This window comes from Dermacentor silvarum, chromosome 4 (assembly GCF_013339745.2).
Source record: "Dermacentor silvarum isolate Dsil-2018 chromosome 4, BIME_Dsil_1.4, whole genome shotgun sequence".
Classification (NCBI taxonomy): Eukaryota; Metazoa; Arthropoda; class Arachnida; order Ixodida; family Ixodidae; genus Dermacentor; species Dermacentor silvarum.
The window spans coordinates 33,436,556-33,452,014 of record NC_051157.2 but is presented as its reverse complement, the minus strand read 5'-3'; the positions used below and the strand labels follow the sequence as shown (position 1 = coordinate 33,452,014).

At 49.7% G+C, this 15,459-nt stretch overlaps 2 protein-coding genes across 3 annotated transcripts in view; one reads left to right on the top strand and one right to left on the bottom strand.

Moving 5' to 3' along the window:
* The window catches only part of LOC119449746 (peptidyl-prolyl cis-trans isomerase 7-like), a 403,577-nt gene that overhangs the window by 334,296 nt on the left and 53,822 nt on the right, over nt 1-15,459 (top strand). The gene's annotated exons all lie outside the window — the stretch shown is intronic.
* Nucleotides 1-15,459, bottom strand: part of LOC119449741 (TBC1 domain family member 4-like) — an 82,875-nt gene that overhangs the window by 56,612 nt on the left and 10,804 nt on the right. For both annotated transcript variants that reach the window (XM_037712987.2, XM_037712986.2), the window contains exons 5-7: nt 6,007-6,151; nt 3,871-3,962; nt 3,183-3,290 (exon numbers count right to left, since the gene is read on the bottom strand). In XM_037712987.2, the coding sequence (XP_037568915.1) occupies nt 3,183-3,290; nt 3,871-3,962; nt 6,007-6,151 (345 nt within the window). The remainder of the gene's footprint in view (nt 1-3,182; nt 3,291-3,870; nt 3,963-6,006; nt 6,152-15,459) is intronic.

Sequence of the window (15,459 nt, the reverse complement as noted above, 5' to 3'; positions counted from 1 at the left end):
GATTATGTGAAGAGGCGGACATTTCTGTCACGGTAAATTAAGATGGCCACGTAACCAATTAAACAAGTGTACTCGTAAACTTTTTTTACTTATTCACATGTCCAATTGCGAAACTGAAACCAAGACATAATGAAGTTATATCTGCCTAGCAGAAATCCTGAAACAAGCACCACTTTTGCAATATCCATCCCCAAAATGTGCAAAAATATGCATTGACATTGGAGCTATCGTTCAAAACAGGAAGGCCCCTGTTAGAACTGTTAACAGGAACACAAATATACTTGTGCTACATTATGGTGAGGAGGACTTCAAAATTCATGCTAGTCTCAGGATATCTGCTAAACAGGCTTGATTTCACAACTACTCAACCTCACAATTTCAACTCAACATGTCACATAAAGTAAACAATTGAAGAAATTAGTGAATATTTTCAATTATAGCTACCTTGGCATTGTGTTTTGCCATGCAAGTAATGTCTGCCTCCTTCGATAACTCATCTGAGGAGGCCAAATTGTGCTTTCAAGGTGGTTTTTAATAAAATCTTCACCGAATAGAAATAAATAAATAAAACATAGCATATTGCAGGCAGGCCTGAATTTAAGCAAGGCATACACTTTCGTGCCCCAGAAACTTAACGGGGAAAGCGGAACAATAAAGAGCAGACAGGAGAAGGCGGTGTTCTGTGCACTCTTGTCCCATTTTCCAAGCAGTCTTTTTTTTTTTTTTTGTCAGGAACATGATATACCTAACGCACATATTTGCACCATGCCGTGTGCTTTTGAAGGCAGCATATGAGCATTTAACAGGAAAAAGGCGTACATCGTTGTGCGAACGCTTCTGGAACTGTTCAAAAAGACTTTTCCTGTATGCAGCTAAAGACTATCGCCCACAAGGAAATGCGATAGCCCTTCGTAGCGATTCAGTCTCCCTTTCTCTGAATTCTACTTGATGTCTCATTACAGTGGAACTTCAATGATTCGTTCCTCACTGTTACGTTCTCCCAGCTGCTAGGTCAAGTTCTCGCAGTCCCAACCTAAAGCTCATTGACTCCTACGTATTATGTTCCCATTTGATGATACATCGACATTCTGTAATGTTCCCACGTCTTACATTGAGTTTGAACGTGACGGTGACGGAAATTTAGCGGTGCAAAGGCAAATTCGCTCTCACACGTTGCTACGAAGACAATAAATGTGTACTCGCGTTCAAGCCTGTAAATCCTCGCCCATGAACCCTCCCCAAAATGCTGGAAGTACCTATAAGCGTCTCTTGGCGTGGTTGTCATTCTTGCCGGTTCCCTAAAGTCAGATTCACTGCAATACACGCGTGTTATGCGGTGAAGAATGTGCAAGATATTGCAGTGAAGCATATAAAGACTGGAAGGGGCCACCGTCAAAGAACATATTACGTGTCCCTTAATTACACACGTTTGCATGCGCAGTCTCCTGTCAGCAGTACGAGCACTAAGATATCTAGTAACTGTACTGGCCGCCATTCAGAGCTGTTTCTGACGTTGCTGTGGCAATTAGGGGCCTTCCTCACTGCTACAATCTTTTTCCACAGTCGCTAGAAAAACATATTAACATATTGTGATTGTACTGTTTATATCATAGGTACGCCGTGAACCATTGCACAGCTAATGCCTTTCCTAAGTTGCTAAAACTTCCGTTCTCAACCCGCTCCTCTACCTCTGATGCAGCCGAAGCGCATCAGAAGTATCATGAACGCCCGACAAAGCTGTCCTCCGCTGATCTGGTAAAAGGCATGACAACTTTGTATTTATAGGAGAATAAAGTTCTGCTTAAAAGTTATTGTTTTTTTAATTTGTAGACAGTCAAATCTCATTATGACAAAGTCGCATCCAACACAAAATTACCTTTCCTACCGTATTTACTCGCATAATGAACGCACTCATGTAATGAATGCACCCCCCCCTTTTCCTATCAAGAAGTGTGTTTCTTCTTTCCCTCACATAATGAATGCATTCTGAACTTGCTGCCGTAAAGTAGGAGAGACATGGTATGATTCAGCGTCTGATATGGCGTATAACGGGTACGAATGTATCAGACGCCGTAAGGGACGCCGAATCGTACCGTGTGTCTCTTACTTTTATTGCAATTATATAGACACTCCAGGCACATTTTTGCTGCTGGCGCTGACGATCGCTCCTCAATTTCCCGTATTCGAGAGAGGAAAGCGGGGAGGAAACGTGCCGTATTCCGTTGCGCGCATGGCACCGAGGGAAGGGGAGGGAGGGGCGCAGCACAGCAACTGCGCATTGCGCAGCTACGCGTGCCCCATCTTGAAAGCGATCTGCGTCGCGGGCTGCGTCTAGGTGCAACAACGGCTTATACCTTTGTGCGTGCTCCATTCTCGCCGCTTAGTTTGCGTTTAAGCGATACACAGCAAGAAGGTCACTTCGCTCGCTGTCACTGCCGCGCTTGCTCACAGCAACGTTTTGACAGTGAGTGTTCACGGTCATCGAGTGTGATGTGTTAATGTTTGCCTGTGTGCGCTGATACCATGCTTGTTAATTTACATAGTTAGCGAACGTTTGCGAGTTTATACAACCAATAAAACTATTATCCTTACTTCGTGTAGCTGTCTACGCATTTGCTATCGTAATCGATGGTTCGCCTTTCGGGCAAAACTGCGGCTTTCTTAGAGGTGGCCGTCGAAAAAAAATCGCTCAAAATTTTACCCCGCATAATGAATGCACCCCTCAACTTTGTGCATATTTCTCGGGGAAAAAACTTTCTTCATTATTCGAGTAAATACGGTATATCCTGTACTCATTATAAGCACATATTCCTTACACAATGAAGGCAACACACATTTGAGAGTCACTTTATATCCAATGATTCGTTATATATCCCTGTTCTAAATTTCGAAGTTCGACTGTATCACATTGTTTTATTCTGCTCTTGTATTTGGTTCTTGGTACTCTTCTTGACGTTGCTGGTTCCTGCCAAGTACGCAATAGGCTCTGAAGCACATTTGAATGAGTTACTCAAACTCATTTGATTGCAAATGGCATTTTCATCTAATGGCAATAAAATATCCCCCGTAGCAGCGAGGTAATGGCATTAAATTCGAATTTCCTTCAATACAAATGACATCAAACATTCCCGTGTGACAGGGCTATAAGTTGTATGGATCCAAGTCCGTCCAAGCACACCTACCTCAGACTTCTGCGCATGGCTATGCTTGGCCTGCTTCTGCTCGTACAGGTGCCGCAGCAGCATCATGTAAAGCTCATTCTTGTCCTGCACCGTCCTGCAGTCACCCAGCTGCATAACAGAGCCCACAGCCAAATTTTAATGCCACAAATGCGTTGACGCTGCCAGTGCATTTCTTTCAGCAAAGTTTTGCAGCAGGTCTCAGCTTCTAAATACTACTTCTGTAAAGGTCACCGTTCACTGCCTTCAAATAATGACACATCACGCCTCAGAGACCCTGACACATTTTTAACCTGTTCAAGAAAGCTGCTATGACTTTCAAAGCCTGATCTAAAAAGCCAACTGCTGCTATTCTGATTTCTATTGCATAATTTTAGGGCAACACTGAAACACACAAAACGAAGTGCTTCAGTGTTGTCATAAATTCTGAACTATTAAGATATGGCTATACAGGTGAAATTGCTCCACCGGAAAACCAGTTTTACAGGTATTGAAACCGCAGCGCTTAAGTGATGCGAACAAGGAGAAACGACCAGAATGAGCACTATTAGCGCCCGTCCTTGTAGTTTTTCCTTGTTCACATCACCTAAGCGCTATGGTCCCGATAACTGTATTAGGCCATCTATCCCAAAAGTCCGTAAACCAGTTTTACAAGCATCCCTTAAATTGATCACAGACACTTGTTGCTCACCTGGTATCTGCCGGCAATTATCTGTTTATCCGAGTCAGACAAGCCCTGGATGTACTTCTGGATGAAGATACAGCAGTCCTCTGGGGACAGTCCTGGTGAAAGCAGTAAAGACAGTTTTACATCTTGCTTTACCAATCACCACAGGCTCTAAAATAATCAGCCCACACAGAAAAGTAACACCCAATGTCTAGGTGGACAGTAAAATGTCAAGCAGATCAGAATTGCAACAAATTAAGTAAAGAAGTTAACAACAGCCCTAAAAACTTAACAGTGAAAGACATCAGTCACAAAACTAAAAACACTTTGCTCATGGAAGTATTCACCTTCATTTCAGCACTTTTAAATGAATTACCTGATCGACTGATCAAAAGTCCTCATCCCTTATTCTAGCTTCCTACAGCGAGAGTCTCAAAAACATGGCAAATAGATCTCTTGAGTGCGACCAAGTGAATAATCTCCTCCTTTCCGTAACCTAAGTTGCGTAAGCCAAGGCAAGCCTTTCCTTCGCTCCGAATAAGCTCCGACGTGACTCAAAGCTATTAAATTATATATAATTAGAAAAAGGTTATGTCAAAATAAAGATCTGAATTTCAATGTGCGCAGCCTGATGATAGCTAAGCTGAGTATGAGACTACAGTCCTACGAGAAACTTCTTGGGAAAACACAGGGAAGGTGGGAGATGAAAATTCAAGACAATGAGCAAAACGAGAACAAGGTGAAAGCAGGAGCTAACGTTTCGACAAGTGGACTTGTCTTTGTCAAGACAACATACGTTCTCCTTGGCACAGTATATATATAGGTACGGTTCTTCTAAAGGGGGGAGAGGGTAAGGCGGGTGGGCGTTTCGTTTATTCATTTATTTATTTATTTGTTTATTCACTTAGTAGTTTATTTTTATAATTATTCTCTCTTTTTTCTCCCCCCCCCCCCCAGCACCATTTTCAGCCACTACTTTTATTCTCTTTCGGGCAGACGATAGTTCACTGACCTCCAGCGGAGCAGATAATCCCCTCCCCCCGTCGTCCAGGCCCCTTCCACACAAAGTGGAACCTACAGTGACACATCATCTGGTTAACACACGTCGCTACCACACATTCCTCCACCGACATTGAGTAGCACATCTTTCTCTTCAATTCTACACCCTCGCCGTTAACACACCCTCGGTGCCTCGCCCACCTGCTTTACCCTCTCTGCCCTTTAGAAGAACCGTACCTATTTATACTGTGCCGAGGAGAGCATATGTCACCTTGAAAAAGACAAGTCCACCAAAGAAACTTCTTTACAAGACATCAATACACAGTGGACTTGCACAGAGAGACAAGGGCAAAAATGATACATGCAACAATTATGAACGCAATAACTAGCTATGACAGCTTTATGCACAAAATGAGCTGCTTTCTTGCCTATGACACTTAGTTTTCCTCAATAATCCTCCCCCATCGAGAGGTGACCAGCTAGAGTCATAATGACAGTGAACCCTTCTTGTGTCCATCAATATGTGGCGCGTTGCGAAATGCAGCTGTGTCTGGCTTACATTGGGCACATTGCGTACAGAAATTGTACTGTGCTATAGCCACCTTTGTGCGCTCTGTGGTCACTGACCAGTGCACCATTCACTAACACTGGGACGCACATATTGGAGTGCACATTATCACCAGCAGCCGAACGTTCAGCTGCTCCCAGAGCAATCGGAGGAGCCACACATTAGAATTCTGATGGATCTCGGTCATGCTCCCAGCTCGAAAATGAGAGTGCCTTCGAGCGCTTCGAGCTGGAGCGAAGCACTCTGATTGAACTAGTCAAACGTGTTCCAAGAGCTCGATTTTTACCAGCCGAATGTAAACCACCATGCGAGAGCACCCGAAATCGACCAGTCGAAAGTACCATCAGAGTCTGCATGGCACGCAAAACACACAAGTTATCAAGCGCCATGGCAACATGATAGCACAGTGGTCAGCGTAACTGAAAGGACGAACAGACGCAATAAAACTAGTTTCGAGCTTCTAACTGCTGTTGCAGCAAAAAAAAAAAAAAATATGGCGGGTCATTGCTCTTGCCGACATGGCCAAGTACACAACATGAGAGTATGCCCCAACAACCACCTAGTCAGGCACTGCATGGCATTACCACACATACCTTCCAGCTCGAGGCAAAGTTTGTGGAATCGATGCATGGGACAGGAATCGCACAATGACTGCACTGCGGAGCCACCTTCCTTTTGCACATGGTTTTGGTGCGCGCTGCGAAAGGCTTGCTTCAGCGTCTGCATTATCTCGTTCGCCTGCAGCCAGCACCATTTCATTTAAACAAGGTGAACAGCAACTCGATTACTGCAGTTGAAAAGGTTTGAAAAGTGCTCAATCAATGAATATGTAACATGCATGCTAGTTAACACCCCTGCCCAGTGCACACTGAATATTAGGTGTAAATGTTAAGCAACTCCAACTTAAGGATGCTAAAAAGAATATTAAGTAAAGTAATGAAAAGGGCTAGTCCTAACTGCCATGCATAAGTGAGAAGCAGTGCATGTTTGTGCAGCTGCTGGACATAGCAGTTAGCATGATAGAGCAGTGCAAAATTATTTTTCCTATCCCTAACACTCCATTGAGTGCTAATAAGCAAGATAATGTGATTCCCTTTACAGGCAACTTTTTAGGAAAATTTCGTATCTGGTGCTTCATATTCAGTGGCTGGTGCCCGAGTACATTAAAAATTTTCATCCTTAAAAAAATAAAGTGATTGCATTAAATTCTAGATAAGTGCATTCTACATATCCTAAAAATTACGCCCATCAAATATGGTCTTGATTGGAACACAATAAGTACATAAAATGTGCACAAATGCCTTGTTTTGCCCAAAATATGAAGTTGAGAAAAATGCGATTGAAAGTTATAAAAGCTGTTTACTTCTGTTAATTATTATTATTACTTCCGGGGGAGATTGTAATGCGGCAAAGCTAACCTTGGAGAGAAAAAGCTTAGGCCTACCACCTTGCATGAGCCCAATGGCGTGCGACACCGCGGTTTGACGCATCGCACGCTTGACAATGTGTCATATCTGTGCATTTTCTTGCCACCTCGAGTGCTTTAACCGAGTTTATTATACTTTTCCCGATCATTTCTGGCTCTGATTTCATCATATGTGAAATAGGAGAGATCAATGTTGCTGAAACAACTAAAAACACAAAACCTGTTTCTTTAATGAAAATCGCCGTTTTTTGACCCGCCTCTCCCCTTAACACCCCTGCCCAGTGCACACTGAATATTAGGTTAAATGTTAAGCAACTCCCAACTTAAGGATGCTAAAAGAGAATATTAAGTAAAGTAATGAAAAGGGCTAGTTGGTGCACGTTAATGATTATGCTGCGCTGAGTTTTACACTGGCAAACATTTACACAGAAGGAAACAAGGACACAGACAGATGACATTTCGTCTGTCTGTGTCCTCGTTCCTTTCTGTGTAACTTTTTGCTAGTGTAAAACTCAATGCAACACAATCATGAGAATATTAAGCTGAGCCAGAACAGACAGCAAAATACACTCGTGCAGTTGCAGATAGGTTGCTCTTAAAGTGACCTGTGTTTTTATTCTAACAAATGTAAAAGAATTTGCACATGCCACTGCATTGTTTACAGTCAAATTCCGCTATAAGATTGCTTTCTTTGGCCTGCATTGTTCAATAAAACATTCGGCTATACTATTTGCATAATTTGTCTTGGTGGCGATTGCCTTCAAATAACTGAAGTTGTGCCTTGAGATGCCAGAGATAGCAACAAACATTCAAAGTTAGTTAATTTTTTGTTTTTTTTTTATTATTAAAAAAAATTATTACGTTGCAGACAACAATAATGGGATATTGAACCCAGCAACTTTCACTCGCATTTTTGCCGAAAAGAGACCAAAATCTACAAGAGGCGGTGAAACCTATCATGTTGCAATTTAACGTAATCAACACTGTTCTTTCATTACAGGGGTAACTTGGTTTGTGATATTCTACACTTATAGCTTCTTTTTTCCAGGAGTTCCAGAATGGCAATCTACTAATCTAGTGGAACTTAAAGTATTTCCTTTCAGTGTCCCTTTAAGTAGAAGCCGCCTAAAGTAGTTACAGGAAAATGCTACAGTGGTGTCAGCCAGGTTTCTAAATCCCTGTGAAGACCAATGCTCGTTGCAAGTAAAAGGTGCCACAGGCCAGCTCACAAGAATGCATCCTGGGGGGCTATTCTGTAAGAGTCCACCTAGTCCACCCCGGGAACCGCCGCCGTAACGGCAACATGGCGGACACGGCTAGCGCGCCGGACTTACTTTCCCGCGCAAACCGTGCTTCTCCCCCCCGGGATTGGACTTGCCCCGCGAGAACACGTCACCGGGACGCGCCCTGATTGGCCTCCCGCGCGGCGGCTACCGGGCACCCTCTCCACCCGAGCTCTCGTCCGCTGAGCGCTTCCTCGCCGCGGGAGAGGCTCACAGGCTCGCAACGAGGTGGTTACATGAGACCTTTGTTCTCGCGACTCCTCGTTATCGCGCTTGGCGGACCGCTACCCGGTTAGCCCTAGCGCAGCGGGCGCGCGTACTCGATCGGTCTTGCGGCGAGCCTTGGCCCGTGAGCGCCGTGACTGTAGCACTGAGCTGTACCTTGGGTGAATAAACCCGTGTTTGTTGGCGATCTGACTCCGGAGCCTTCTCTGCGCCGTGTCGGAGAGTCGACGAACCCTGCCGTAGCGCCTTTGTGCGTTGCGGAGTGGAGGAGCGTCGTGCCCTTTTCTGACCGTCGCTCGTAGGGTAAGCCTTGTGCAAACCCATCTCCACATAACTGGCGCCCAACGTGGTTTCGGCATGGCATCAGAGCAGGCCCCTTCACGGCCCTTGTTCCTGCCTGACCCCCTGGCTGTGGACTTATCGTCCTTCGGAGCGAACGACACCGATAGCACGAGGTAGGTTCGCCTCGGCGACCCTCTGCTTTCGGCCACCGGGGGCGATCCCTTCTTTGGACAACCCTTTGGTGACGACCGCTCGGATGTGTACGATAGTGCTAGCCATGCCAGTTTCGGGTTTCCTCAGCTGTTTGAGACGAGCGCGGAGCAGGTGCCTACTAGCCCCTCCGACGTGCTGTCTCCGCTCGCTGGCCTTTGTCCCGAGCGCAGTTGTGCCCAACGTGCCGCATCGGAGCCACCCTGCTTAGATGCTCGCGCGAATACGCTCGCCGGCCTCCCTTTGTCCCGAGCGTCGTTCGCTGCGCCACGTGCCGCATCGGAGCCACCCTGCTTAGATGCTCGCACGAATACGCTCGCCGGCCTACCTTTGTCCCGAGCGTCGTTCGCCGCGCCATGTGCCGCATCGGAGCCACCCTGCTTAGATGCTCGCACGAATACGCTCGCCGGCCTCCCTTTGTCCCGAGCGTCGTTCGCTGCGCCATGTGCCGCATCGGAGCCACCCTGCTTTAGATGCCGGTACGAATACGCTCGCCGGCCTCCCTTTGTCCCGAGCGTCGTTCGCCGCGCCATGTGCCGCATCGGAGCCACCCTGCTTAGATGCTCGCACGAATACGCTCGCCGGCCTCCCTTTGTCCCGAGCGTCGTTCGCTGCGCCATGTGCCGCATCGGAGCCACCCTGCTTTAGATGCCGGTACGAATACGCTCGCCGGCCTCCCTTTGTCCCGAGCGTCGGTCGCTGCGCCATGTGCCGCATCGGAGCCACCCTGCTTAGATGCGCGCACGCATACGCTCGCTGGCCCACCTTTGTCCCGAGCGCCTTTCTCGGACGAATACGCCGTGAGGTGCAGCCTTCCCGCTACGCCGTAGGTGCGCTCGCTGGCCTTCCTTTGTCCCGAGCGCAGTTCGGTGTCCCGTGCGCCGCAGCTGAGCCTCCCTGCCTCGCTGTTGGTGCAAATTGCTCGCTGGCCTCTCCTTGTCCCGAGCGCAGCTGGGAAGCAATGTCGAGCGCGAGCCACCCCGCTCAGCCGACAAAGTCGCCGCGCGTTCCGACTACCGCTTGCCTCATGCACAGCCGTGCGACATTTTCAACGTGCGTGAGTCACCCCGCTCCGCTGTCGATCCGTCTGCCGGTCATGTGAGGCCTAATGCGCCTGTCGGAGCGGCAGCCCAGCTCTTCTCTTTGCCGTTTACTGGCCCAATTCGGTCGGTCGTGCATTGAGCGGACCTGTCCGTTGGTCCTTTTTGCTCTCCGGAAGTTGGCGTTAGCGTACGTGCTGTTTGCTGTGGAGACGTACAATCCGGCTTAAGCGCTTGTGCGAGCCATCGGGCCGCCTCGCGCGCTGGACGTTGACATGGCAGTGGTACCTTGTTCTGCGCTACCGGAAAGGGAGTTCAAACGTGGTGGCCGACGCCTTGTCGCGAGCCCCCGTTTCAGCGTTTGATCCTTTGGTCCGCCACTCCCGTGAGCATTCGCACCAAGTAGAAGCCAGAGCCCCAGTCTCCAATGGCTCAAAAGGCGCGAACCTCATGCACTTAGTAGAGACCGGAGCCTGTGTCTCCAATGGCTCGAAAGGCGCGACCCCCGACGGCGAAGCGATCCTTGGATTGCCAGCCGCGGGAGAGGACGTTTACCTGGTGGATCCCGTTACCTCATCGGGTATTGTCTTCAGCAGGCAAGAGCTGCTAAAGGCTCAGCAGAGCGATCCATTTTGTAAATAGCAATCGTTGACGGGCTCAAAGAGCCGAGCTCCCAAGAGGAGCGGGGCGGCAAAGCCGCCGGGCGCACCCGGACAGCTGGTATTGCTGTTGGCGCCGAGTGCCACGCAGCTTGTATTGTTGCGGGCACGTGGGATCCGTATCTGCTTAAGCAGAACGACCCGTTTTGTAAATAGAAATCGTTGACAGGCTCCAAGAGCCGAGCTGCCAAGAGGAGTGGGGCGGCAAAGCCGCCGGGCGTACCCGGACAGCTAGTATTGCTGCGGGCACGTTGGATACGTATCTGCTTGACGCCGATAAAGCTCTCCTGCGCTATATCCCATCTCAGGAGGCTCCCCAGGAGTCTTTCAAGGTGGTGATACCCCGCAGTCTAAGGAAAGCCACCCTGAGCTATTTCCACGACTCGCGGGTGGCCGGACATGCGAGTGGCCTTAAGACCTTCCAAAAGTTGTGCCGCTCCGCTACCTGGCCAGGCATGAAGCATGACGCTCTTCACTACGCCCGCTCATGCCGCGTGTGCCAATGTATGAAGCCTCGCGCGGGCAAACCCCCCGGGCTCATGCAGCCAATCGACAGCCAGCTACCCTGGCAAGTCGCGGCCTGTGACATTATGGGACCTTTTCCCAGAAGCCGGCGAGGCTACGTTTTTCTCCTGGCTGTCACAGATCACTTCACGAAATGGGTTGAACTTTTTCCCCTTCGGAAGTTAACGGCATGCGCAATCTGGGACAAGTTGACCGAGGTCTTTAACCGCTTTGGCTTTCCGGTGGAGCTGATAACGGACAACGCGTCCTACTTCACGGCCAAGGTGTTCGTAGACGCGTGTGCTGCCTTTGGCATTAAGCACCGCAAGACAACCACGTATCACCCACAGGCCAACCCGACAGAACGGATTAACCGGAACCTCAAGCCCTTGCTCGCGGCCTTTGCCCAGCAACATAGGGATTGGGATGTCTGTCTTAACGAGATAGGCTTCTCCTTGTGGTCCACGGTGAACCGTTCGACTGGGTACACGCCCGCTTTCCTCAACTTCGGGAGAGAGCTGCCAAACCCCATGGACCGCGTTCTGCGGACCGGCAGCAGGGTGTGCGCCACGAAAGCCGGCCTTTCCGGCTACGCGGCGGAACTGCGCTCACGGATGGACGCGGCCCTTGACCTGGCCCGTTCCAACCTGGCAAAAGCGCGAGCTGGACAAAAGGTCCAATACGACCGGTCACATAGGGACGTGCACTATGGTGTCGGCGATCTCGTCCTCAGACGCAACCATGTCTTGAGTGACGCCGCCAAAGGCATCTCTGCCTCCCTGTCGGCCAAATGGTTGGGCCCGTACCGAGTGGAGACCAAAATGTCCCCTCTGGTATACAAGCTGGCTGACTCCCAAGGGAGACCAGTCGGCGGTCCAGTTCACGTCTCGGACCTCAAACCTTTCGTTGCCCGTAGCAACAACTGGGGAGAGGGGGAGGCGGTCAACGAACCGCAGGCAAACCGTGATACGGCTGGCCCCAGGCCATGCCACCGGTACAACCTACGGAAACGCACCTAGGCAGGTTTTCTCCCACCAGCTGGTAGCCGGACTTTATTCCATACCACGCCGATGAACGGAGAGACACAGCTACGGTGCGAAGGCGCACGTTGAAGTGGTGACAGGCCCTTTTGGCCTAATATACCCTCTCGTGCTCACCCGCCTTCTGACGCGCCTAGTCAGCTTTCTCCCACTAGCAGGTAGCTGGACTTCATTCCCTACCATGTCGGTGGATGGAGAAATGTAGCTACGGTGCAAGGGCGCACATCGAAGCGGTGACAGGCCCATGTGGCCTAATATACCCTCTTATGTGTTGCCCAAGCCTCAGCCTGGCAAACGCCCCTTTTTCGGCTGTCAGTCAGGCGGGCAACTTCCTTGGCACGCCGGCTATGCTGGGGGGCGTTCCTGTCCTTCACCTTGCGTCGTCCAGTCTGCTCCCTGCGCCTGGCTCCACTGTGCCACCAGTCTTGCTGACCACGAAGCCGGCTGTCCCTGGTCCTACCATGCCAGCCTGTTGCTGACCTCAAGGCCTGCTGCTCCTGGTCCTTCCGCCATGAATGACTCCTGCCTCTGGGGGCCACGAACCCGTGCCAGCCTCGCCTCCTGCTGCCTAGGCTGCCGCTAATTGTGGCTGGTCCCCAATCAGGCACTGACCCCTGGCCGAGGAGGGTCACTCCGGCTGCCGCTGCTGACCTGGCTGCCGGTTATCCCGGCCTGCTGTTCCTGCGCAATCCGGGGAGCCCAGTGACTTCTGTGGTGGCTGCTGCGCCAAAATGGCAGCCACGCCTCGCGCGTTCCTGGCTGCTCCAGTCCGGTGGACCTCGAGTGTTGCTGGCTGAACCATGGTGCTGCCCTGCCCCGTCCTGCCTGGGCTGCTGACTCTTCCACCTGGCAGGGGTCCTTCCAGTGTGCAGAACTTTGGTGGCCAAGGCAAACCCCTGGCTCTGTGTCAAGAGAAGCGACGTCTTCACCTTTTTGGACTGCTGTGGCCCCTTCTCCCTGTCCTGGTCCTGAGGAAGACGACGACACCCTCTTGGACTTTGCCCCGTTGGCTTAGCCCTCTTTGGCTGAGTCAACCTTGCCACTTGGCCTCGGTCAGCCACTTTGGAGGCTGGCCTCGGTCTTTAGGAGGGGGGAATGTGGGGATCGAGGTGCCTTCCCGCCCCTCGTCCCCCAGCTCGCGCGTGGCGCTTAGCTCGATCCCTGGGAACCGCCGCCGTAACGGCAACTAGGCGGACACGGCTAGCGCGCCGGACTTACTTTCCCGCGCAAACCGTGCTTCTCCCCCCCGGGATTGGACTTGCCCCGCGAGAACACGTCACCGGGACGCGCCCTGATTGGCCTCCCGCGCGGCGGCCCCCGGGCACCCTCTCCACCCGAGCTTTCAATCGCTGAGCGCTTCCTCGCCGCGGGAGAGGCTCACAGGCTCGCAACGAGGTGGTTACATGAGACCTTTGTTCTCGCGACTCCTCGTTATCGCGCTTGGCGGACCACTACCCGGTTAGCCCTAGCGCAGCGGGCGCGCGTACTCGATCGGTCTTGCGGCGAGCCTTGGCCCGTAAGCGCCGTGACTGTAGCACTGAGCTGTACCTTGGGTGAATAAACCCGTGTTTGTTGGCGATCTGACTCCGGAGCCTTCTCTGCGCCGTGTCGGAGAGTCGACGAACCCTGCCGTAGCGCCTTTGTGCGTTGCGGAGTGGAGGAGCGTCGTGCCCTTTTCTGACCGTCGCTCGTAGGGTAAGCCTTGTGCAAACCCATCTCCACAACGTAAGATGGCATAGTTTGGCGGTGATATCTCGAAGTCCTTAACATCACTTGATAACCATGTTTCTGTTAGGGCGATAAAGTCTGGTTCAAAGCTGAGTATAAAAGATTCCAGCCAGTTTAGTTTTTGATGGATGCTGCGAACATTTATGTTTGCAAATTTTATTTTGCACGTTAGCGGTTGCGTGGACGCAAGGTCCGCGGTTCCGCTTCGGTGTTTTTTTGGTGGGAACTCCGGAAAGCCGGTTGAATGCAGTTTGATTCCTCATCCCAGCTGAATAAAGCATTGTTAATTTTTAGTTTGTCGTATACCAGAGAAACCTTGTCACCGGATGCTTTCTTTACTTTAGCTGCTTTCCATAGGTTCCTTCTGATTTCGCGAACCCGGGGCGAAAAGTCTTCTCCGATTGCGAAGGGTGATCCCTTAAGTTTGGAGCAATTTTTGAGTATCTTATTTTTGTCACGGAAATCTAACAGTTTCAATATCACAGGCCGCACCTTGTTTGTGATCGCTTTACCCAACCTATTGTCACGTAATAGTGACGCTCAAGAAAACAGTCGTAAAACTGTGTATGACGAAACTGGTTGTTTAATGGGCGAACCTGTGCCCACAAAAGCAAGCTACACTCAAAGCACAACGATTACGGCGAACACAGTCGGCGATCGTCGAAAATCTGATCAGCGGCGAAGCGCGTCGGCTTTTATACCTTAGTCATCGAAGGTTCCAGATTAATCCCTGATGCCCGCGTGTCTTCCAGAAAGTTCTAGACAATTCGCGTCGGTCATACAATCAGATAACATAAGCGTCGGTGAAAACAGGCAATGGAAAGAAGCATCGATAACGTTCTAGAAACTTCCGATACAGGCGCGTCCTGCGCCGAGCGATAACGTTTAACATTTGTTAGCCGGTGGAAAGCGGCCACCGGTGAAAGATAAACATGTATACGTGTCACTATGAATTTGCTCTATGGCTACCGGCTCAAGCTTAAGTACATTACGTATTATTTTTTCGTTAATTTCAACGTCAAGATCTTTTTGGTTTTCCCTGTCGTCCTCTGGATATCCGTAGACGATTAGGTTAGAACGTCTAGAGCAGTTGTCTAACTCGTCTAACCTTCGTTCCAGAGCTGTAACGGACTCTTGCAATTTGCCAAAAAAATTCATACATGAGGCAATTTTTTCATCAAGGGCTGTCATTTGGCCTAGTTTAGTTTCGATGGAAGCGAACCGAGTATTTTTTATTTCTTTGACGTCGTCAGCGAGTTGCTGGATTTGTTTAGAAATCAGGGATAATTCCGGCCCGGGGTTAGTTTCTACATCCCCACAAAGCAATAACAACTTGTCACTGCTGTATTAGCTTTGTGTCTTCTCTGATTAAACTCTGCATCACAAGTTGTCATTATTGGTGTCATTGCAGTACACCTCTCTGGTAACCCAGTATTTCACAAATGGTAATTTGTTTATGAACAAGCTAAATCTCTCTATTATAAGTGTGGCTAAACTCGTTCAGATCATCGCTGAAAACTAAAAAAAAAAAAAGAGGCCTGCCTGTCACAAGTGACTGGACAAAAATTACAAATCAAAATATGCTTGTAGTAGGTAAACTGGGCACCCTAATACTGAGTCAACTAATCAGCCTATCAGCAAATGGAGCA